Genomic DNA, 23,872 nt, shown 5'->3' with positions numbered 1-23,872 from the left:
GCAGGAACTCAGACGCACAGAAGGGAGCTGCATGCTCAAAGGTGACCCTCTAAGGTGAGGGGAGCAATGCTAGCTCGACCAACAAGGAGAGCAACCTAACAGGGAGGTAAGAGAGGCCTAACAACCTGAGGCTTCTGAATGACATGGCTCTGGGGAACAGAGAACTCAACTCTCAGAATGAGAGGAACGCTCCAGCGCCAGGTGAGGAGAGTACTGCCAGGCTCAGCCCACTCAGATGACACATCAAAGAGACAGCAAGCAGACGGCTGTCTATTGATGCTGTCATGGAACTCAAACAGTAAAGAGAATGGAACTGGCCCAGGGGCAGGTTCCTTCTGCTTACACCCTCTATCAGCAGGTAATAGCACACTAGCTAGCCTGAGAAACCCCGGTAAGCCCTCCAAAGAGGATGCCACAAGGGTGGGCTAACTTACACCCTAGCACACTTTAGGCAAGGGCTCAGGGAGATCGCTACTTAAAAACCCCAGGAAGGGGAGCAGTCCCTGAGCTAGCACAGAGATATCCTCAGATAGCCATGCACCTTCCCTAACACAAGTGGCAGTCGTTCCCTGCCAAGAAACTGATAGTAAAAAGACCCGCAGGTCCTGGAATTGTAGTGCTGGAGACCTGATGACCAAGGAGGCTCCCACAGAAACGTACGACTGGGCCACACGATCCAGGGGTATGAGGCCGGTAACAGGGCTCTCATCCTAGCCTGGATCTAGTATCGACGAGTGAGGTAGGCAAGAAGTGAAAACACACAAAACGACATGTCCCAGAATACTGCAAAGAATGGCTACACAATACCAGTGAACTGTATAACTGGATCGTACTCATCCATCCATGGTTCCTGCGCATGAGATCAGTCCCGGAGGCGAAGTCGGAAGAGTCGGGTCTGGACCATCAGTAAGGTAGTTTCTATTAGACATAGAACCTAACCAAAACATCATAAGTCTATCATAGAGACTGCAATGTTTTTCAAGCACAGATTTCTAGGTTCCCACCTAACCTCGGTCAGGTGGAATTAACGGTGGTTGCAGGGGAATTAGAGAGTGGAAGATGAGGGCAGATGACAGGCCCCCCGAGGGAAGGGAGTAGATGTTCAAGTCTTACTCTGGTCCGGACGAGAGCGTTGAGAACGCCTCGTCTGGATCACCTCCCTCAGGTCTTGCCTACCTCTATTTGACCCACGCCTCCCTCTAGCCCTACCCGCAGGCGGGGGAGGGGCACGAGTCTCGACACTAGCCTTCTGTGCCCATCTCTGATCCCCAGACGGAGATGGCCCAGGACCCCTGCGTTGTTCGGGATCAGACCTGGACCTTCTTGGAATGAAGGTTTTGAAGGCCTCTGAGCACGCCTTCGTCTCCCTAAACTTCTCAACCACCATCTTGACGGAGGTACCTAAAAGCTCGGAAGGCAAGACTGGAGATGAAGATACTTCATCAGGTAACAAGCCCTGACCCTTATCCAGGTCTTTCAGCAGATCAGCCTGGTATTGCTGAAGCACTGCCATCATGTGCAACAAAGCGACAGCCTGACCTGCTGCTGTGTATGCCCTGCCATTTAAGCGAGATGTTTCCTGAAGGGGCTTAGATGGCAAGGAGGGAGCCTTGAGAGAGGATGTCTCGCCCACAGAGAGATAGCTGGCTAGCGTCTCTTCCACAGGGGGCATCCCCTCATAGCCGTTTTCACGCATCCCCTCAATGTTAGCATAACTAGTATGCTGGAAGCTATGAATGCGAGAGGAAAACGTCTTTTTCCATTCCCTTTCAACCTCCGCATGGAGATCAGGAAGAAATGGAATGCTCACTCGAGCTGGGGGATTATGGCCAGAAAGATAACGCTCATCGAGACAACCCCACGGCGCCACCATCTTGGCCCGCTTCCATGGCAAGTTCCATAACCTCCAACAGTTCGTCATACGCAGGGCAGGAGGATTGCGAGGGCTCAGTCTCAACTTCTTCGCCCTCAGAGATCTCCTGCTCTTCCTGGGCATAACCCAGCAGAGCACTAGTCGTTGGATCAGATGATGTCAGAGAGATTGCATCATCATCATCCGACGGCCGACGAGCGTGAGAAGGAAAGCCCCCTCTCTAACTCATCAGCAAGATCTGCCTGCGAGCCCCACGGGCTCATTCTCCTCCGTGCCTCGGCAATAGTGGGTCTTGAACCACGGGAAGGAGACGGCTGTCCCTCCTTCCTCAAAAAGAGAGACAGAAGAGAGCAGAGCATTCTCATAGAAAAAAGCTCACAGTGCATGCAAATTGCCCCCTTGCACATGCGTGCTCCTCGCCCAAACAAAAGACGCAAAGATCGTGTGTGTCATCGGGTGTCACATTTCTTAAGCGCCTTGCTAGTGCTCGCCATGGTAACAGTAGAAAATCGTTCTTACCAGTAGAATGCACACTTCAAACAAAACAGTCACTGAAGACAAAGAAGATAATGACGTGTTTTCCCGGCTCTCCTTTATACTGTGGTCGCGCTGGTAGTGACGTCACAGGCTGTCGCAGGCCAACAGGTGGTGTTTTTGTATGTATGCTTCAGACACGGGTCACACTGACGGCGTTCCCCATAGCGACCCCTAGAGGACGCAGTTCGAAGTTCCCTCGAAAGGGAATCTTGTTTTTCCCCTAATAAATATTGAAGTTGTGTTTTCTTGTTTAACATTTTGAATTCAGGGTAAAGTATTTCAAATTTAGGATAAAATGTCTTTCTTATGTCTTGATAGTTAGGGCAGCTGGTGAGGAAGTGTTGCTCTACAGAGCAGATGCAGCTCTCTTTGGGCAGCCAGTGCTGTCGATATCTGTCCGTCTCTATAGTCAGAGTATGACTGCTCAGTCTGTACCTCGTCATTTGTCTTCTTAATTTACAGTCTTTCACTGTACTCAGATATCCTGCAGTTGTGTAATCCCTATTTAGGGCCAAATAACATTCAAGTTTACTTTGTTTTTCTGTTGTTTCATTCCAATAGGTTAGATAATTTTCTTTTTGTGCTTTTATAATTTAGTTGGAACGATTTTTGTGGATGGACGTTTCAGTGTCCTGATACTGGATGTTCCTGATCTGGTTCTCTATAAAGTTATCCATAAGTAAACACACTTGGGGGTGATCAATTGCAGTCAGGTATTTTTCAGTGCTGTTTTGGACCCATCTGTAACTTTTTCTAATATTGTACAGCTTACTGGGTTGTGGATGTATGTGTCACACACTGGATGGAGAGGCATACAAGGATGAGTAAGGTAAGAGCTTCTTTATTAAACAAACTGAAGGCAACCTCAACAGGTAAGTGCAATAACTCAGATTTCAATGAAGCTCAATATGACATAACCAAGATGGCGGACCCTGACGTGCACGCATGTAGTCTTGCAGGTGCTGCGTGTTGTTTGTGCTGTTTGTTTAAACCATCTAAGCCCAAATTTTCACTACATCACTGGATTATAGTTCCATATATTGTGGCGCTGTTGTTGCTGTCTGTGCAACATCACTTTAACAAAGAAAACATCAGCTGTGTTGGCAGTAGCCAACACTTGTTGTACTCCAAACTTAACATCAATGGATATGCAAAGATGTCTTCCACATCGCGTGCAATGCCATCTAACCCACGCCATGGGCTCGTTCAACTCACCGTATTATTACTTCTTGCTGGTGATATAGAACGCAATCCCGGACCGCAACCAACAGAGAAAACACAAACTGGCATCTTTCAATGTGTCTTGTTTGCAACTCTTCTCAACAATTTGCTCGTAGCCAATGCTAGGCCAGGACTACCACTGCCCTACATTCCCCTGGCGTTGCCAGGGCAGCCCCTGTTTGCTATTCGACCAATGGCCTGTTTTTACTCACCCCCTGTGCTGCCGTGGTTGTCTGTGCCGGTCGCTCGGTTGGGGGCCTTTGTTGGCAGCTGTTCGGGGGGGTTCGCTTGGATGGCACAGTCGGTGGCCGCTGGCCCGGGGCTGCGGGCTGTGGTGGAGTCTTCTGGGGTGGCGTTGGCCGCTGGCCCGGGGCGCCTGCGGCTGGGGGCTGTGTTTGGCTCGGCGGATTACAGCGGCAGTGTTAAGGAGTTCATCTCGTTGCAAGAGCGGAATATTAACATCTCCAGTGGTGAGTCCCGAAATATACCGGCATTGACTATGCCTTTGACTGGATCTAGGAATCCCGTGATGAAAAAACATTGCATCACAAAGTTTTTCCAAACTCTCAATCAGGCTCGAACTGTGTGGGATCCTCGATGTAAAGGGTTGTTTGGTGGATATTTAAATATTCGGAGTATGGCAACTAAACGCGAACAACTGGAACACTTGCTTGTAAATTCTAATATTGATTTTCTTGGACTGACAGAGACTTGGTTAACTCGTTCCTCCCCGGAGGCCCTTATTGTCATGCCAGGATATGATGTTTTTAGGCAAGACAGAGACCATGGGAGGGGAGGTGGAGTTTTATTATATGTGAAAAGTACTATTAAATGTAAACAAATTGAATGGCATAGGGAAACTGATATTGAATGTGTTGGTGTCAACATTTCACTTTCAGCTGAAATGGCATTTAGTTTACAGTTTTTCTCGATTGTTAAAACACTATAAACAGGCTTTTGAACTAAAATTTCAAAACCATAATGCCATTTTTCAAAAGCACACCCGTTTTGCTGAACTATAAACGCTATTCCCCTGCTTTGACACACAAGTCAGATTTGGTGAACGGTTACTGCAAAGCTCTACACACAAATCCCTACATTTCTCAGTGCTTACACCATGTGGTCATTTAGAAAGCACTAGCATTCAATATTGTTCACTCAAGTCTGCATAGTTTGAGCACAATTAGCACACAATTACCCAAGTGGAAACACTAGGAGTCAAAATTTATCACACACCAATCAGAACCTTCGATGGATAAAGGGCCAAAGTCAGCTTACAGTGTTTCTCAGAGGCTTTGGTGCATTTCTTGAATCAGAAATTAAATTCTCAAAACTACTCGTTCAACCTCCACATCATCCAGTCACTTGTGCACATCTTAAAAAGTTTATAATTATTTTGAACAATTTCCGATTGCTTTGGTACATTCAAGCAACTGATTACTGTATGTACATTTGTCTGTGGTTTCCTACATTATCAGTTGCTAATGTCATGTTGCTCAAAATGCATAGGTCTCTGTGCTATAGACTTAACCCTCAAAACCTCAAGTCATTAGTTCATCGTATAAATCATTACAGTAAATGCAAAATGGTTGATCTAGTTGTCAAACTGTCAAGCATATTTTCTACACATTTCGATTAGAATTTTTATAAATTTTCCATGAATTGTTCAAGTGAATCTTGACTTTCACTAATGAAGAGAATATAGATCAACCAATGACAAACCAGTTCTCTGAAATAGCTCAAAGGTACATCTCATGAACCTTCAATTGGAAAGCATATATAGAAAGAGGACAACACAAGACTTAAAAATTCTGATAGTGGACTTTCTAATTTTTATTTTCGCCTTTGTGCACATATTTCTTTTTCTAATCTATTCACAATGACGTTGTAATGTTTTTTTTTGTTGTTGTTTGTTTGTTTTTTGGTCAGACCACTAGTAAAAGTGAAACTGTGAATCATATCCAGTCTTTTTCAATCAATATCCCACATACAGTAATGTGTACATTTATACTTTTGAAAGGATATATGACATACATAAGAAGTGCAGCCTTCTGCATTTCAGTACAGTGACTGTCATCCAAACTGTTGTCATAGTTTACATCAGGTAATACTAACAGAGTGCGCTGTTATATTGACAACATGACTAAGCATTTTGTTTGCATCTTGTTTGTGAACAATGACACAAGGACATCAGGCATGCGAGAGGATTTTACCCCTGCTGCCTGGCCAGGGCCAGTATAGCCTGTGATGTTGAAGAGGTTCTTTGGCCTGTCCCAGACCAAAGACGGGATACTGGGGCAGAATAAGTATTTTTGTTGTTTGCTGTATTGTACTGTATACTCTACAGTACATTAAATTGAGGAATAAAACATTTGGGGAGTACCACAAGCAACACTTATTACCGGTTTTTGTAGTATTGTTTTGAATTTATCTCATCAGTGTGTAAAACTGCGTTGTAGTGTGTGTGTTTTTGACTGTTTGTGTGTCATGTCTGAGTTTGGTTTTTCAGCAAGATTGAGTTGTTTTGAGTGGATAGCTTCATTTTGACCTGAATATAGGAAGTTTGGGGAATTGAGTTAGAAAGTATGGATTCGTGTTTACTGTTTTGACAATACGAGGCATAGTTTCAAGAAATGTGTTTAAGCAATCGAGAAAAACGTCTCAGGTTACGTATGTAACCAAGGTTCCCTGAAGGGAATGAGACGCTGCGTCGAAACGCATATGGGAACGCCTTCAGCGTGACCAGGCTCTGAATATGATGTGTAATCAGTCAGACAAGGGCGAGGCGTCACGGGCGGGGTGACGTCACGACCAGGAAGTTACATAAGCACGTGCGGCGGAGCCGGCTTCAGCTTCAAGTCATGAAGCAAGCGCTGGCAGGGATGCCGGAAGTGTGGCAATGCGACGCAGCGTCTCGTTCCCTTCAGGGAACCATGGTTACATACGTAACCTGAGACGTTCCCTTCCAGGAACTTCGAGCTGCGTCAAAACGCATATGGGAACGAGATACCAACGCCGCCAGACTCACAAGTCCCTGCTTGGTGTCAGGACGAAAGGACAGAGGAGCCGGGAGTGGTTCGGATGTCGAGATCATAGAACCTAACGAAGGTCAGGGGCGTGGACCACCCAGCTGCGTTGCAGATGTCCTGCATAGGAACACCTGCCCAGAAGGCCTTGGAGGCCGCCACACCTCGAGTTGAGTGCGCTCTGACTCCCACCGGCGGGGGGAGCCCAGAGGCCTCGTATGCCAAGGAAATGGCATCCACTATCCACCTGCTAAGAGTGGGCTTCATCGCAGGAAGGCCCCTCTTAGGTGGACCATAGCACACGAGCAGCTGGTCCGACCTTCTCCACAGGGAGGACCTGTGGATGTATGCATCCAGTGCTCGCACTGGACACATACGGTTGTGCTTCTCCTGGTCTGGCTCCCCGAAGGGAGGAGGACAGAAGGCCTGCAGTACGACCGGCTGTGGAACGACCGACGGGACCTTCGGAACATACCCCACGCGGGGGTAGAGGAATACTTTCGCCGAACCGGTCGCAAAGTGAATAGAGGCCGTAGTCAGGGCCTGAAGGTCACCCACCCTCCTCAGAGAGGTGATCGCTAATAGGAAGACGGTCTTGATAGTAAGGAGTCTCTCAGTTATCTCCTGAATGGGCTCGAAAGGTGCATTGCACAGAGCCTCCAGAACCACAGCCAGATCCCACGTAGGGACGCGAGATCGCACCGTAGGCCTCAGCCTCAGCGCACCGTGGAGGAAACGTGTAACTAGGGGGTGTCTACCCACTGACTGGCCACCGATAAGGGCGTGGTATGACGAAATAGCTGCCACGTAGACCTTAACAGTAGAATGGGTTACCCCTGCGGAGAAACGGGCCTGCAGGAACTCCAGTACTGCACCAACGGGGCAGTTGACTGGGTCGAGCTGGCGGTCCCCGCACCAAGAAGTGAAGAGCCTCCACTTCAAGGCGTACAGTTTCCTCGTAGAGGGAGCTCTGGATTGGAGGATGGTCTCGACAACCTCGGTTGACAGACCGGAAGCTATGAGTTGTGCCCCCTCAGGGGCCACACCCACAGCTTCCATAACTCCGGGCGAGGGTGCACCTTGGTGGCCCCGGCCTGTGAGAGGAGGTTCCTCCTGACGGGCACTTCCCACGGAGTGCCGTCGAGGAGAGATATCAGGTCCGAGAACCATACTCGGCCCGGCCAGAACGGTGCTACTAACAGTAGACTGACCTCGTCCCGGCGCACTCTCGCCAGAACTCCCGGGAGCAGAGCGATCGGGGGAAAGGCGTACAGACGCAGCCTCGGCCACGTCAGGTGGCAACCACTCCACAGACCGCGGGCAGGGTGGCCACTCATGACCGCACCCCAACCGGTGAGGGAAGCGTCCGTCGCTAGCGAGACGCAGCGACAAGGAGCTCCCAACACCGGGCCCTGGGACAAGAACCAAGGATTCCTCCACATATCTAAGGCACGGACACAACGGCGTGACACTTTGACAGCGCGGAGCGAGTTTCCCCTCAGGGAGACCCCCTTGGTCTTGAGCCACCACTGTAGGGGTCTCATGTACAGCAGGCCAGAAGGTATCACGCTGGACGCAGCTGCCATGAGCCCCAGCAGTCTCTGAAACTGCTTGACAGTGAGTGACTGGCCTTCTCGCACTCTCCTGACTGTAGTGAGGATCGACTCGATCCGAGCAGGGGACAATCGTGCCTGCATCGTGGTCGAATGCGGAGGACGCTGCTCCCGCCCAGCAGCCTCCTGAGCCAGAGAGGGGTAGGAACCGCCGAAGCGCCTCCGCCTGCTTGCGAGCCTCCTGGAACCTGCCGATGGCGGAGTGTACTGTATCGCCAAACAGGCCAGAAGGCTGCAGCGGGGCGTCCAGGAGGCAGACCCTGTCCTTAACTGTTTTCATATCGGACAGGGTCAACCACAAATGCCTCTCCGCCGCCACCAAAGCTGCCATAGAGCGGCCGATAGCGCGGGCCGACTCTTTGGTGGCACGGAGGGCGAGATCGGCAGTTTTCCTGAGTTCTAAAATAATGTCTCCTCTTACATCCCCGCTCTCATCCAGCTCTCTCAGCAGCTCAGCCTGGTATGCCTGCAGCACTGACATAGTGTGCAGGCACGCACCAGCCTGACCTGCTGCCACATACCCTCTGCCCACCAAGGAAGATGTCATGCGCAGAGGCTTAGTGGGCAGCACAGGAGCCTTTAGGGACGAGGCCGTGGACGGAGACAGATAGCTCGCGAGCGTCTGCTCGATCGGCGGCATCGCCTTATACCCATGCTCATTCAATCCCCTTACATTCCCATAATAACTGGAGGAAGGACCGAACTGACGGGCCGAAAATGGTCTTGCCCACGATCTCGACACCTCGATGTGGAGATCGGGGAAAAACGGGAGGCTCCTGTGAAGAGGTGCTGGCCGCGAGCGCAGAAACCGCTCATCTAAACGGCTGGGCTGCGGCTCAGACGTTCTCTCGGGCGGCCAGCTGATGTCAAGCTTATCAACCGCCCGAGTTATCATCTCTAATAGCTCCTCATACTGGGGTGCAAGAGGCGGCGAAACCTCATCAACGCTCGTCAACTCAACCTCCTCGGAGGAAGAGAGACGCAGCGTTGAGCCCTCATCTCGTAGGGAAGAGTCCACTTCCCAGCCGAGAGGCGGGGCACCAGATCTGGCTGATACGGGAGGAGATAGGGACATGCCCGTCTCACACTCGCCAGCCAGATCAGCCTGCGAGCCCCACGAGTGCAGCCGCCACTCTGCCTCGGCAGCAGCGGGACCGGCACCGCGCGGGGAACTCGCAAAGGCTCCCTTCTCAAAGAGAGCCCTCCGGGTGCGGAGAGTACGCGGTGAAAGCCGCTCACAATGAGGGCAATCGGCTCCCTCAAGAGCCGATTCTGCGTGCTCCACACCCAGGCAGACCACGCACAAATCGTGTGTGTCCTCGTCCGTAATATAACGAGGACAAGGATGCACACACAATCTGAAACGTGGCCTGGAAGCTACACCCCTGAGCTTGCCCTTGGACTTTGGCATTATTACTGCTTGATGCACTTTAGACTGGACAGACAACAGTAAATAGGACTGACACACATAGAGCGCTTTGCTGAATGACAGAAAGCTGAAGCCGGCTCCGCCGCACGTGCTTATGTAACTTCCTGGTCGTGACGTCACCCCGCCCGTGACGCCTCGCCCTTGTTTGACTGATTACACATCATATTCAGAGCCTGGTCACGCTGAAGGCGTTCCCATATGCGTTTCGACGCAGCTCGAAGTTCCTGGAAGGGAACTGTAATCTGTCTATATCTAAAACCCTCAGCAAAGCTTAAATTCTATGATCAACTAAAAAAACTCCTTCATAGTTTGGATTTTAACAAAGAGGTTATATTGATGGGGGACTTTAATATTAATTGGAGTGATAAGGGTGGAAGAAAAATATTACAGATTTTTTTAATCTTACACAGTTAATTGAACAACCTACAAGAATAACTAATCGGTCTGAAACTAAAATAGATGTATTATTCACAAATAGACCGGAAATAATTATTAAGACATATAATCTAGTGACAGGGCTGTCAGATCACAATATCATTCTTTTTTCCAGGAAGCTAAAAAAACATTGTTTGCATTCCTCAGCCACACCAATATGTAAATATGAATTAGTCCCAATTAGTCAACAGGAAAACCTTGGGGTAGCACTAAGAGATTGAATGGAGCGGGGTCCTCTCTAAAGGTGATGTGGAGAGTGACTGTGACCAATTTACATCAACAATTAAGAAAGTTATGGGGCCCTACCTCAGAAAGCAGAGCCAAAAAAAAGCAAGGATACATTGCCCTGGCTAAATGAAGAGTGTAGGAAACTTATGAAGGAAAGAGATCAATTATTGAAACATTTTTTTTAAAACAGGTCTTACAACAGACCGAAAAATATTTACCTCACTAAGAAATAAAGTAATACAAAGGCTAAGACAAGCTAAAGCCAAATTTTTCATTGATACTATTGAAGAGGCAAGAGGAAATGGGAAGAAGATATGACAAACCATCAACAAGCTGATTGGCAGAAAACAGAATTATAGCAATAAATATTTAGAGTTGAAAATGAATAATGAATTAGTTACAAATCCGATCATTATGTCTATAGAATTAAACATCTTCTTTTTAGACTTTTTAGACTGTTTATGAAATAACTAAATTTTTTAATTCACCTAGCTGTTCTATTTGCTCAATTAGTTGTGCACATATAATTTTCCACCTACAAGAAATAACTGAAATAGAAGTAGCAAATACCATCAGTGGTTTAAAAAATTCTAAAAGGCACAAAGAGACCCTCTTACAGCCCATTACATATCTGATTAATCAGTCCTTAAGACAATCCATTGTGCCATCAGCATGGAAGAGCCCTGGTTACACCCAATTTTAAATCAGGTGATAGATCAGATATGGCCAATTATCGGCCAACCAGTATTTTACCTGTTGTTTCTAAAATAGTTGAAAAATGGGTGGCTAAATTACTGATTCAACATCTTAATAAATTCAATAATTAATTTCACCCTATGCAATTTGGGTTCAGGGCCCATCACTCAACAGAAACACCTAACTGTTTGTTTTTGGAAAAGGTTAAAGGCTACCTAGATACGAGTTCTTATGTTGGAGCTGTATTTCTAGACCTAAAGCGAGCTTTTGATACTGTTAATCACAATGTTCTTTTATCTAAATGAACATATTTCAATTTCTATGAACAAGCTCTCAACTGGATAAAATCATATCTGTCCAGCAGAAAGCAATGTGTTCGTATTAATGATTCAAAGTCCCCATTCTGTGAATGTCCAGTAGGGGTCCCCCAAGGCTCCATACTTGGTCCAATCCTGTTTTCACTGTAAATAAATGATCTGCCAGAGGCATGTAAAAATGTTGATGTTCAGATGTATGCAGATGATGCTGTAATCTTTACATATGCTAAGAACTATCATGAGATAGCATCACACTTACATCTGCAATGGCTCACATTGATGACTGGCTTACTAAGTCATGTCTCTATCTAAATAACAAAAAACGTCTGTATGGTGTTTACCAAACAAAATTTGAAGGTGTCACATTCTAATGTGTTCCTTAGAGGACAGGAGCTTGATAATGTTAATGAATTTAAGTATCTAGGAGTCACATATGACTCCACCCTAACATTTAAACGTCCTGTAAAAAAGGTGGCAAATAAAGTTAAATTCAATTTACAGAATTTTAAACAAGTTGTTCTTATATACTATGATCTTTTCACATATTGAGTATTGTTTTATAAATTGGTCATTAACTAGCACAACTATTCTTAAAAGTATTGAATCTTTATTTAAGAAATCCATAAAAACTTTTGATAAAAAGCCATTGTCATTCCATCATTGTGATATCTTAGAGAGACATACATTTTTAAGCTTTGACAATTTCAGATGTCTCAAGTATGCTTGTTTGGTATATAAAGTGTTACATAATCTTGCTCCCCCTCCGCTACATGGCTTTTTCGAAAAACTTGAAAGCGGAGGTAATACACGGGCCTCTGTAAATGGGGACTGTGTGATACATTTAGACGTACCACTTTTGGACAAAACGTATTGTCGATAATAGGTGGTAAACTCTGGAATAGTTTGCCCCTCCCATTAAGAGAGTTTCCTACTTCCAACACCTTTAAAACTCACTTAAAACAGTGGCTTCTAGAAAATCAGAGATGTATTCATTTTTAACAGTCACACATTTATATACACTTTCACTGTTAAATTGAATGCAGTATAGAGGTGGATGAATAATGTCTTTTCCATTATGTATTTTTGTTTTGTTTGTTGTTAATGTATATGTTATCATTATGTGTATTTTTTTCATTTATAGTGAATGAATGTTGTATTATTGTTGGCTGTTTTTATGTTACCTGCCTAGGGACTGCAGATGAAAAGTAGTTATTGTTACTAATTCTGGCATATTTACATGGTGTATTTTTATACAACAATGTTCATGAATATGCATGGTCCCTATTAAATAAACTAATAAATAAATAAACTGAGGAATCAGTCGTCCTTATCTTTCCCTTTAGATAAGGACGTTGAGATAGGCATTGAGATCCCAGCACACTTCCCTGGGCCTTGAAGAGGTTAATTTGTCTGTGGAGGGTCTCAACAATGTTTTTATTATAGTAGGGAGATTCAGAGGGAGAAATATAAAGAGCACATAAGAATATATCTTTTGTAGTTTGATTGAGTTGATTATCAATTTTGAGCCAGAGAGGAGATTCTTCTTTTTTAATTATTTGGATGTATTTAGCAATTTGAAGCTTGTACCAAATGATTGTGCCCCCTGAATCTCTCCCGCATGTAATTTTTGCATGTTTTTGGGATGACATGGATATTTCACAATATCCTGGAGGACAAAGAGTGACCTCATCAGTTCTGTGCCACGTTTCCTGTAGTAGCATTATGTCTATGTCTGAAACCCTCTCTCTCTTGCTCTCCCTCCCTCCCTCTCTAGATCGATCGATAATTAATTGAAATACATGCTTAATTCATTCAAATAAATGTGGTCTTACCACACTATTTCATCTCTGTGTCTGATTTGAAGCTGGCAGAATGCTAACAAGCCATAACTGACGAAAATAACTGTCATTTTTACCCATTCTGTCAAATATTGTGCTGCAAAGTTTTAACTTGTCCATTACTTGGCAAATGACCATGGAATAAGCAGTATAATCAATGGCTAGCCAGATTTTAATGCACTTTGCAGAGGCGTTAGGCGGTTCTTTATGGAAGCCTGTTTCCGCCACTGAATAAAAATGAAAAAAAAGGTTGCGACTTTCTCACAATTCTGACTTTTTTTCTCATAATTGCGTGACATAAACTCGCAATTGTGAGTAAAAAAGTCATAATTGTGAGATATAAACTTGAAATTCTGAGAAATAAAGTCAGAATTGCATGAGATAAACTCACAATTCTGACTTTATAACTCGCAATTGCGAGTTTATATCTCACAATTCTGTGAAAAAAATTGTGTGATTAAAAAGTCGCAATAACCTTTTTTAAATGTTTTATTCAGTGGCGGAAACGGGCTTCCATAGTTCTTTGCCTCCACGTCATGCATTAAAATCCTTTAATGCACGGTTGATTATCCCTTATGGGGTGTGTGTGTGTAAAAATTTGAAAATAAATTTGGAAATAAAACCTCAGATGAGCAACAACACATGACATAATCACACCGTGTCAGTATTTATTTTACAAAAACAAAGCCAAGATCTAAAAGCCATGTGTGACAGAATTAGGACAATTGCTTGTAGATCCACTTTTAGCAGAAATAACTTGAAGTAATAATTTGTTAGTCTCTCTCCTATCATTCTGGGGGAATTTTGGCACTGTTCTTTATAACATTGCTGTAGTTTATTGAGGTTTGTGGGTATTTGTTTATGCACAACTCTCATCACAGCATTTCAGTCAGGATGAGGTCTGGATTTTTTATGGGCTATTGCAACATCTTGATTTTTTACTTTTCAGCTGTTCTGTTGTAGATTTGCTGCTGTGCTTGGGATCATTGTCCTGTTGCATGACCCACTTTTGGCCCAACTTTAGCTGTCCTCACTTTAAATGGCCTCACATATGACTCTAGAATACTTTGGAATAAAGATGAGTTCACTGTCAACTCGATGACTGTGAGGTGCCCAGGTCCTGTGGCCTAAAATCATCAGCCCTCCACCAGTGTGACTTTTGGTATGAGGGGTTTGTGCTCTTTAGGTTTTCACCAAATGTAAAACTGTGCATTATGGCCAAATATCTCCACTTTGGTCTCATCTGTTCAAAAGACATTGTTCTAGAAGTCTTGTCATTTGTTCAGATGTAATTTTGCAAACCTAAACCATGCTGCCATGTTTTTTTAGATAGAAGAGGCTTTCTTCTAGCAAGCCTTCCAAATATGATATACTTTTCCCATATTTGTCTAATTGTACTGTCATGAACTTTATCATTTAACATGTTAATTTAGGCTTGTAGAGTCTGCAGTGAAGTTCTTGGGTTGTCTGCCATTTCTCTTTGAGTGTTACACAGCCTGATCTTGGGGTGAATATGCTGAGACGTCCACTCCTGGAAGGATTGGTGTCCGTTTTGAATCTCGTGAGCAAACTCGTGAGCAAACCTCACTGTAGAATGATGACACTGTTGAATGTGTCTCATAATTGATGAAGTTAGGATTATTAATTGTATTATTTTACTGTTTAATACTGTGAAGCTGCTTTGACATAGTCTGTTTTGTATAAAGCACTACAAATGAATGTGACGACTTTTTGCAAATGTTACAATAGCTTTGTTTGTTAAATTTCCATTTGATTTGTTATTCTGTTTTTTAGCAAGGTATACACATTATGTATTACTTCAAAGAGAAACAAAAGAACTCTCCTTGTAGCAGTGTTCTATTTATTAGAGTAAAGTGAAATTTTTAATGTCCCAAGTAATTCATCATTGTGCTGATGCCAGTATAAATTTCACCTCAATTTTCATTGTTTCTGATATTAAAATATCAAGGCAATATTATTAATAATAATTAATAATGAAATATTATAAGCAAAACATGACAAAAAATGTATATACAAATGATGAAAAAGAGCATATTATTAGATGAACACTATTTACACAGCACAGTTTTTGTTGTTGTTTCATTGATAAGAACCAAATACTGAGGAAAAGGTCTTCAGGACAAGGTCAAGTTCCTCAACTAAAATATGAACAGTTTGGTTCTAGCTCAATAATGGTGATTGCAATTATGGGAAACAGAACACAGCATTTTCATATATTACATCATTTGAATAAATTCCTGTTCAAACAGTAGAGCATGGGGCTAGCAACACAAAAGTCATGGGTTCAGTTCCTTGGAAAGAAATAACTGATAAATGTGTATCTTGAATGCAAATCAATGTATGTCATTATGGATAAAAGTATCTGCCAAATGCATAAATGTTACATAATTTAAAAACATCTTTCATAGTCCTACTTTTTCACCACCTGTAGCAGAATGTGTCTAATCTCAGAGCACTGCAGCCCATAAATGATTGGATTTAAAATGCTTGGAATGATATTGAACAGCAGGGAAGCCAGTTTCCTGTAATCTGAATAGGCAGGAAAGCGGTGTAGCACTATAACAATAAGCCCACTGATGATCATAATCAGATAGAGAGCCAAGTGAGTGCTGCAGGTTTTCAATGCACGGCTGTTCAATGTTTTACTCTTAGTTATTAAGCAAACAGCGGTTATTTTAATGTATGTAATCGCTATACTTCCGATAGAAGAACCAAACAGCAGTGCTGTGTATATCAGCCCAAACAAGTTATTGACAGTCACATCCTCACAAGATAACTTGAACAAAGATGCATTATCACAATAAGGATTTGATATGAAAGTTCTACAACGGTTGAGCCTTACAGTAAGGCCTATCAAGATGCTAATGAAAAGTAATGCTGTACCCCAGGCTAAAGCTGACAGTGTGATGACCATTTTGTGTGTCATTATGGTTTGGTAGCGAAGTGGATTGCATATGGCCACATATCTGTCAAAAGCCATGATTATTAGTATTGTATGGGAGGTTGTGCCATACATGTGCGCAGAAAACGCCTGAACAACACACTCAACATAACTGATATAGCGCTCAGATGGTGGCTTTAGAATGTCCATGAGCAGCCGAGGAACCATGATGGAATTGCCAAGGATGTCATTCAATGGCAAGTTACAGAAGAGCATGTACATTGGTTCATGTAGGCTTCTGTGTGCTGTTATGAGAATGAATATTCCAATGTTGGACACCATAATTATCACATAGAAAAGCAGGAAGAATGCAAAAACAGGATACATGGCCTGCTCCGACGCCTTCAGTCCTTCTAATTGCAAAATAATGCTGTTGTATGTCAAATTCTCCATTATAAATATTTTTAAAGATGGTAAATTCTAAAATCCACAAGGATTTCCCCACAGCAGGTTTGTGAAATGAAGCAGAGTACACAGCACAGTGTTTGTTGTTTTGTTGTAAAATTACTGAGTAATTTTAAGCAAAGATGTGGTAATCAACTCCTCAGAAGGCAATTAATAGGAAAAAAAGTAAAAATTGATAGAAAAGAAATCTGAAGAACATTACGATAAAGGTCACATCTAAAATGTTCACTTGGTTTAAGATGATGTGTGAGTCTGACTGTTAAAGACACCTAAATGTGTGCTAATTTTATAGACCTTCCCCCTATACAGTATGCAAATATCACCGAGACATCTGCAACACAACTTGATGTCAGTGGACCAAAAAAGGTGTGTGTGTGTGTGTGTGTATGTGTGTGCACCTGGTATTTATCACGTCCTGGGGACCAAATGTCCCCACAAGGATAGTAATACCAGTAAATCTTAATCTTGTGGGGACATTTTTTGGTCCCCATGAGGAAAGAAGCTTATAAATCATACAGCATAAAGTTTTTTGAAAATCTAAAAATGCAGCATGTTTCCTGTGAGGGCTAAGTTTAGGTGTAGGGTTGGTGTAGGGCAATAGCACATACAGATTGTACAGTATAAAAACCATTGCGCCTCTGGGATGTCCCCATAAAACATGGAAACCCAACATGTGTGTGTGTGTGTGTGTGTGTGCTTGCAACTCACATTTGAAATAATCATGTTATTTTCTGGAGCCACACCTGTTTCCTAAACTAGAGTGGCCTTAAGTAAGACTAACTACTGGAGTCCGGACATAAACTCGCAATTGTGAGTAAAAAAGTCATAATTGTGAGATATAAACTTGCAATTCTGAGAAATAAAGTCAGAATTGCATGAGATAAACTCACAATTCTGACTTTATAACTCGCAATTGCGAGTTTATATCTCACAATTCTGTGAAAAAATTGTGTGATTAAAAAGTCGCAATAACCTTTTTTGATTTTTTTATTCAGTGGCGGAAACGGGCTTCCATAGTTCTTTGCCTCCACGTCATGCATTAAAATCCTTTAATGCACGGTTGATTATCCCTTATGGGGTGTGTGTGTGCATGTTTATGTGGTTTATGAGGACACAAATTTGTATAATGACATGGTATGACAGAGGTATTACAATATGAAGGTGGTTTATGAGGTTTATTTATAATTATGTCCCCGTAATTCAAAAGGCTTAAAAAACATACTAAATGGTGTCTTTTTGAAAATCTAAAAATGCACAAAGTCTCCTGTGAGGGCTAAGTGTAGGTGTAGGGTTGGTGTAGGGCAATAGCACACACAGTTTGTTCAGTATAAAAACCATTATGCCTATGGAGAGTCCCCATAAACCACAAAAACCAACATGTGTGTGTGTGTGTGTGTGTGTGTGCTTGCAACTCACATTTGAAATAATCATGTTATTTTCTGGAGCCACACCCGTTTCCTAAACTAGAGTGGCCTTAGGTAAAACTAACTACTGGAGTCAGGATTTGAACCTGCCATTGGAAGAGGGTGAGGAAAGGCAGTGGGAAGAGCTATTTTAGCACGTCACTCAAATGTTGCCATTGCTATCAGTTATGTTATCAAACCAGACCTATAAAAGCAAATTTATCTTAAATAAAATCAGTCATCTCACAAGAAATTAACAGACTGTGAAACAAGCAACTTTTTTCAACACCTCCTTTTTTCTCTTTAGTAGTGTACAGTGGCTTTGCATTGATCAGGGGCCATTTGCATAAATGTAGCCTATATGTTAAGATTTTATTTTATAGTCAGTGTTAATGTCTTAAGAACTTGTCTTACCAGCTGGCAGTTACAGTAGCAAATAAGTAATCAGACTTACTTCTCAGGTTCAGATAGACCAATATAAATTTTTATGCAACCAATTAAAGCTATGACTATTCTTAAAGGTGCAGTGTGTACATTTTGGGGGCATATAGTGGTGTGGTTGCGAATTACAATAAATGCTCACCCCTCCCTTTCGAAGCACATAGAGAAGCTACGGTGGCTGACATGACAAAGATGTCATTGTCTGAGACAGCAGAGAGTAGCCAGTCAAGCAATGAGGTTTCATTACAAAGGTAAATTAAGAAATTATATTTTCTTAATTATTTAGTAAACTGATGTTCCCTTCCAGGAACTTCGAGCTGCGTCGAAACGCATATGGGAACGCCTTCAGCGTGACCATGCTCTGAATATGATGTGTAATCAGTCAAACAAGGGCGAGGCGTCATGGGCGGGGTGACATCACGACCAGGAAGCATATAAGCACGTGCGGCGGAGCCGGCTTCAGCTTTTTGTCATTCAGCGAAGCGCTCTGTGTGTGTCAGTCTTATTTACTGTTGTTTGTCCTAGTTAATAGGTGGAAAGCATTCAGTATCATGCCAAAGCCAAGGGCAAGCTCAGGGGTGAAGCTTTCAGACCATGTTTTAAGTCGTGTGTGCATCCTTGCCCTCGCTATATCACGAGCGAGGACACACACGATTTGCGCGTGGTCTGCCTGGGTGCGGAGCACGCAGAATCGGTCTCCGCACCCGGAGGGCTCTCTTCGAGAAGGGAGCCTTTGCGAGCTCCCCACGCGGTGCCGGTCCCGCTGCTGCCGAGGCAGAGCGGCGGCTGCACTCGTGGGGCTCGCAGGCTGATCTGGCTGGCGAGTGTGAGACGGGCATGTCCTTATCTTCTCCCGTATCCGCCAGATCTGGCGCCCCGTCTCTCGGTGTGGAAGCGGTCTCTTCCCCCGAGACGAGGGCTCAATGCTTCGTCTCTCTTCCTCTGAGGAGGTTGATGTTACGAGCGTTCACGAGGTTTCGCCGCCTCTGTCGCCCCAATATGATATAACTATGAGCTTTGTAAGCTGCACTGGCTGGCGAGAGTCAGACGGGCATGTCCCTATCTCCTCCCGCGCCTGATCTGGCGCCCCGTCTCTCGGTTCGGAAGCGGTCTCTTCCCCCCGAGACGAGGGCTTCGTCTCTCTTCCTCCGAGGAGGTTGATGTGACGAGCGTTGACGAAGTTTCGCCGCCTCTCTCGCCCCAGAGAGCTACTTCTACACAGGAGCCTTCCGTTTTCCCCGATCTCCTCACCGAGGTGTCGAGATCGTGGGTGAAATCTTTTCGTCCCGGCCATTCGTTCCCGCAGGAACTGAATGAGCGCGGGTATGCAGCGATGCCGCGGGTTGAACAGACGCTTGCGAGCTATCTGTCTCCCTCTACGGCATTGCCTTTGAAGGCTCCTGCTCTGCTTACAACATCTTTGGTGAGCAGAGGGTATGCGCGCTCTCTAAACTCAGGTGGCTGCTGGGCGGGCGCAGCCTCCTCCGCATACCAGCTCCTCGCGCAAAAGTTCCTGACGGGCGAGCCCCAGGACCGCGGAGGGCGACCCCTACTGGGGTGGAGTGGCTTACACCGCGGCACTCGGTGACCACTTCACCTCGGTGGGACTTGTCGGCTGACCCTGCCGCTGTTCCAGGGCACAGCCGGTCCCAGCGAGTATATTTCTCAGGTTTGTCCGCCCGGCAGCGCGGAGCCGAGAAACTCGCCTCAACCGCCAGATTACGTGTCTCATTCCGGTGCGCCGCATCGAGACAGCGGTCTGGCCGCTTCTCTGAACCCAGAGGTCAGTCTCGAGAGACTGATTCCCTTAGAAGATCATTGGGCAGCAAGCTGCCGAATGTGTCTCTTTGGGTCCTGCCTTGCAGGGTCTGGTTCATTCAGAGGTCCTGATGGGTGAGCCCCAGGACTACGGAGGACGACCCCTACTGGGGTGGAGCGGCTTACACCGCGGCACACGGTGACCGTCTCCCCTCGGTTCCCTCCGGGGATTTGTCTGTCAACCCTGCAGTTCCAGGGCACAGCAGGTCCCAGCGAGTATTACTCTCAGGTTCTTCCGCCTGTGATTTCAGCGGACCTGAGAAACTCGCCTCGGCCGCCAGATTACACGTCTCCTGCCGGTGCGCCGCAGCGAGACAGCGGTCTGGCCGCTTCTCTAACACCAGAGGTCAGTCTCGAGACACTGATTCCCTTAGTAGATCGTTTGGCAGCCTGGCAGCGACTGCCAAATGTGTCTCTTTGGGTCCTGCGGACGATAGAGGCTGGCTATTCCATCCAGTTCAATGGGCCACCTCCGCTGTTCAACGGGGTCTGTGTGACTACGGTCCGCCCCGAGCAGGCTCTGGTCTTGGAACAGGAAGTCGATACTTTGCTGAGGAAGGAAGCCATCGAGTTGGTTCCTCCTCACGATGTCCACGCCGGCTGCTACAGCCTGTACTTCATTGTTCCAAAGAAGGATGGGGGGCTGAGGCCCATACTGGATTTGAGTCTTCTGAACCGCTCAGCCAGAAAGCTGAAGTTCAAGATGCTCACTGTCAGGCAGATCGTGTCTCAAATCAGGTCCGAGGACTGATTTGTCACGACAGACCTCAAAGATGTCTATTTCCATGTACCCATCCTTCCCTCTCACAGGGAGTTCCTGAGGTTCGCTTTTGGGGGGGCAAAGCGTATCAGTATCGGGTTCTTCCCCTCGGCCTAGCACTCTCACCCCACACTTTCACCAAGTGTGTGGATGCGGCACTGGTCCCGTTGCGACTGCAGGGCATCCGCATACTCAATTATATCGACAATTGGTCGATCCTCGCTCAATTAGAGCGGGCGGCGATTCGGCATCGAGGTGTCGTTCTCGCCCACATGAAAGATTTGGGGGGTTAAGACTAAACGCCAAGGAAAGTGTGCTTTCTCCAGCTCAGAGAACCACTTATCCAGGTGTAGTGTGGGATTCGACCACGATGCAGGCTCGTTTGACCCCTGCTCGGATCGAGTCGATCCTCACGGCAGTCGAGAGAGTGTGAGAAGGCCAGCCATTCACTGTCAAGCAGTTTCAGAGACTGCTTGGGCTCATGGCAGCTGCGTCCAGCATGATTCCTTCTGGCCTGCTGTACATGAGACCCCTACAGTGGTGGCTCAAGACCAAGGGGGTCTCCCTGAGGGGAGACTCGCTCCGCGCTGTCAAAGTGTCACGCCGCTGTCCGTGCCTTAGACATGTGGAGGAATCCTTGCTTCTTGTCCCGGGGCCGGTGCTGGGAGCTTCTTGTCGCCGCGTCTCGCTAGCGACGGACACTTCCCTCACCGGTTGGGGTGCGCTATGGTATAGACATGGCCGAGGCTCCGTCTGTATGCCTTCCCCCCGATCGCTCTGCTCCCGGGAGTTCTGGCGAGAGTGCGCCGGGACGAGGTCAGTCTACCATTGGTAGCGCCGTTCTGGCCGGGCCGAGTATGTCTAGGGACCTCCTCTCACAGACCGGGGGCACCGAGGTGCACCCTCACCTGGAGTTATGGAAGCTGTGGGTGTGGCCCCTGAGGGGGCACAACTCATAGCTTCCGGTCTGTCAACCGAGGTTGTCGAGACCATCCTCCAATCCAGAGCTCCCTCAACGAGGAAACTGTACGCCTTGAAGTGGAGGCTCTTCACTTCTTGGTGCGGGGACCACCATGCTCGACCCAGTCAACTGCCCCGTTGGTGCAGTACTGGAGTTCCTGCAGGCCCGTTTCTCCGCAGGGGTAACCCATTCCACTGTTAAGGTCTACGTGGCAGCTATTTCGTCATACCACGCCCTTATTGGTGGCCAGTCAGTGGGTAGACACCCCCTAGTTACACATTTCCTCCGCGGTGCGCTGAGGCTGAGGCCTCCGGTATGATCTCGCGTCCCTACGTGGGACCTGGCTGTGGTTCTGGAGGCTCTGTGCATTGCACCTTTCGAGCCCATTCAGGAGATAACTGAGAGACTCCTCACTATCAAGACCGTTTTCTTATTGGCTATCACCTCTCTGAGGAGGGTGAGTGACCTTCAGGCCCTGACTACGGCCTCTATTCACTTTGCGCCCGGTTCGGCGAAAGTATTCCTCTACCCCCGCGTGGGGTATGTTCCGAAGGTCCCATCGGTCGTTCCACAGCCGGTCGTACTGCAGGCTTCCTGTCCTCCTCCCTTCGGGGAGCCAGACCAGGGGAAGCACAACCGTATGTGTCCAGTGCGAGCACTAGACGCATACATCCACAGGTCCTTCCTGTGGAGAAAGTCGGACCAGCTGCCCTTGTGCAATGGTCCGCCTAGGAGGGGTCTTCCTGCTACGAAGCCCTCCTCTTAGTATGTGATTTGTGGGTGTCATGGCTTTGGCATACGAGGCCTCTGAGCTCCCCCCGCCGGTGGGAGTCAGAGCGCACTCAACCCGAGGTGTGGCGGCCTCCAAGGCCTTCTGGGCAGGTGTTCCATGCAGGACATCTGCAACGCAGCTGGGTGGTCCACGCCCCTGACTTTCGTTAGGTTCTATGACCTCGACATCCGAGCCACTCCCGGCTCCTCTGTCCTTTCGTCCTGACACCAGGCAGGGACTTGTCAGTCTGGCGGTGTTGGTATCTCATTCCCATATGCGTTTCGACGCAGCTCGAAGTTCCTGGAAGGGAACGTCTCAGGTTACGTATGTAACCATGGTTCCCTGAAGGGAACGAGATGCTGCGTCGCGTTGCCACACTTCCGGCATCCCTGCCAGCGCTTGCTTCATGACTTGAAGCTGAAGCCGGCTCCGCCGCACGTGCTTATATGCTTCCTGGTCGTGACGTCACCCCGCCCGTGACGCCTCGCCCTTGTGTGACTGATTACACATCATATTCAGAGCCTGGTCACGCTGAAGGCGTTCCCATATGCGTTTCGACGCAGCGTCTCGTTCCCTTCAGGGAACCATGGTTACATACGTAACCTGAGACGTTATTGCGAATATTATTGTTACTTGTTCATCATTGTGTCAGTGTTTTATTTGCTGACTTTAGCTAGCTTTTTTGCATGCTATTTAGAATAAGGTAAGAGTAGTGAAGCAGCTAGCTAATGGTAAATAGCTACACTGTTCAATGCATTTAGTCTGACAGTGAGACAGCGCTTAGCAGTAGGCATTTTTCTTCCCGTTTGCAAACCAAACAACCAGAGTATGTACCGCAGGTATGGCCTCTGCTTCTAATAAACCAGACAACTACTACTACTACTACTTCTTCGTTCATATTCAACGTAGTGACAACAATGCAAGCTGCCTCTAAAAACACCAATGAATAAGAAGAAGAACATAGTGGCGAAACACACTCTGTAGAGCAGTTTGTACCACCTGTGACCATCAAACCAATTTGCCAGAAAATGTCTAAAAGAATAAAAAAGATACATACTGATGCTGATGCAGGGCACTGTAGCAACTACCATACAATAGCCTTGATTTTTCATACAAGCAAAATCCTTGTAAACATTA

General features: G+C 46.1%; 1 protein-coding gene across 1 annotated transcript; it reads right to left on the bottom strand.

Annotated features, from left to right (window-relative positions):
• Positions 1-15,644: 15,644 nt before the first annotated feature.
• Positions 15,645-16,568, bottom strand: or70b1 (olfactory receptor, family 70, subfamily B, member 1; the record flags this gene model as incomplete). The annotated part of the gene is made up of 1 exon (XM_079404984.1): positions 15,645-16,568. The coding sequence occupies one exon, from the start codon at positions 16,566-16,568 to the stop codon at positions 15,645-15,647; it is 924 nt and encodes a 307-aa protein (XP_079261110.1).
• Between the last annotated feature and the right edge of the window lie 7,304 nt (positions 16,569-23,872).

The sequence above is a fragment of the Barbus barbus genome (assembly GCF_936440315.1).
Source record: "Barbus barbus genome assembly, chromosome: 43".
Classification (NCBI taxonomy): Eukaryota; Metazoa; Chordata; class Actinopteri; order Cypriniformes; family Cyprinidae; genus Barbus; species Barbus barbus.
This window is presented reverse-complemented; position numbering and strand designations above follow the sequence as displayed.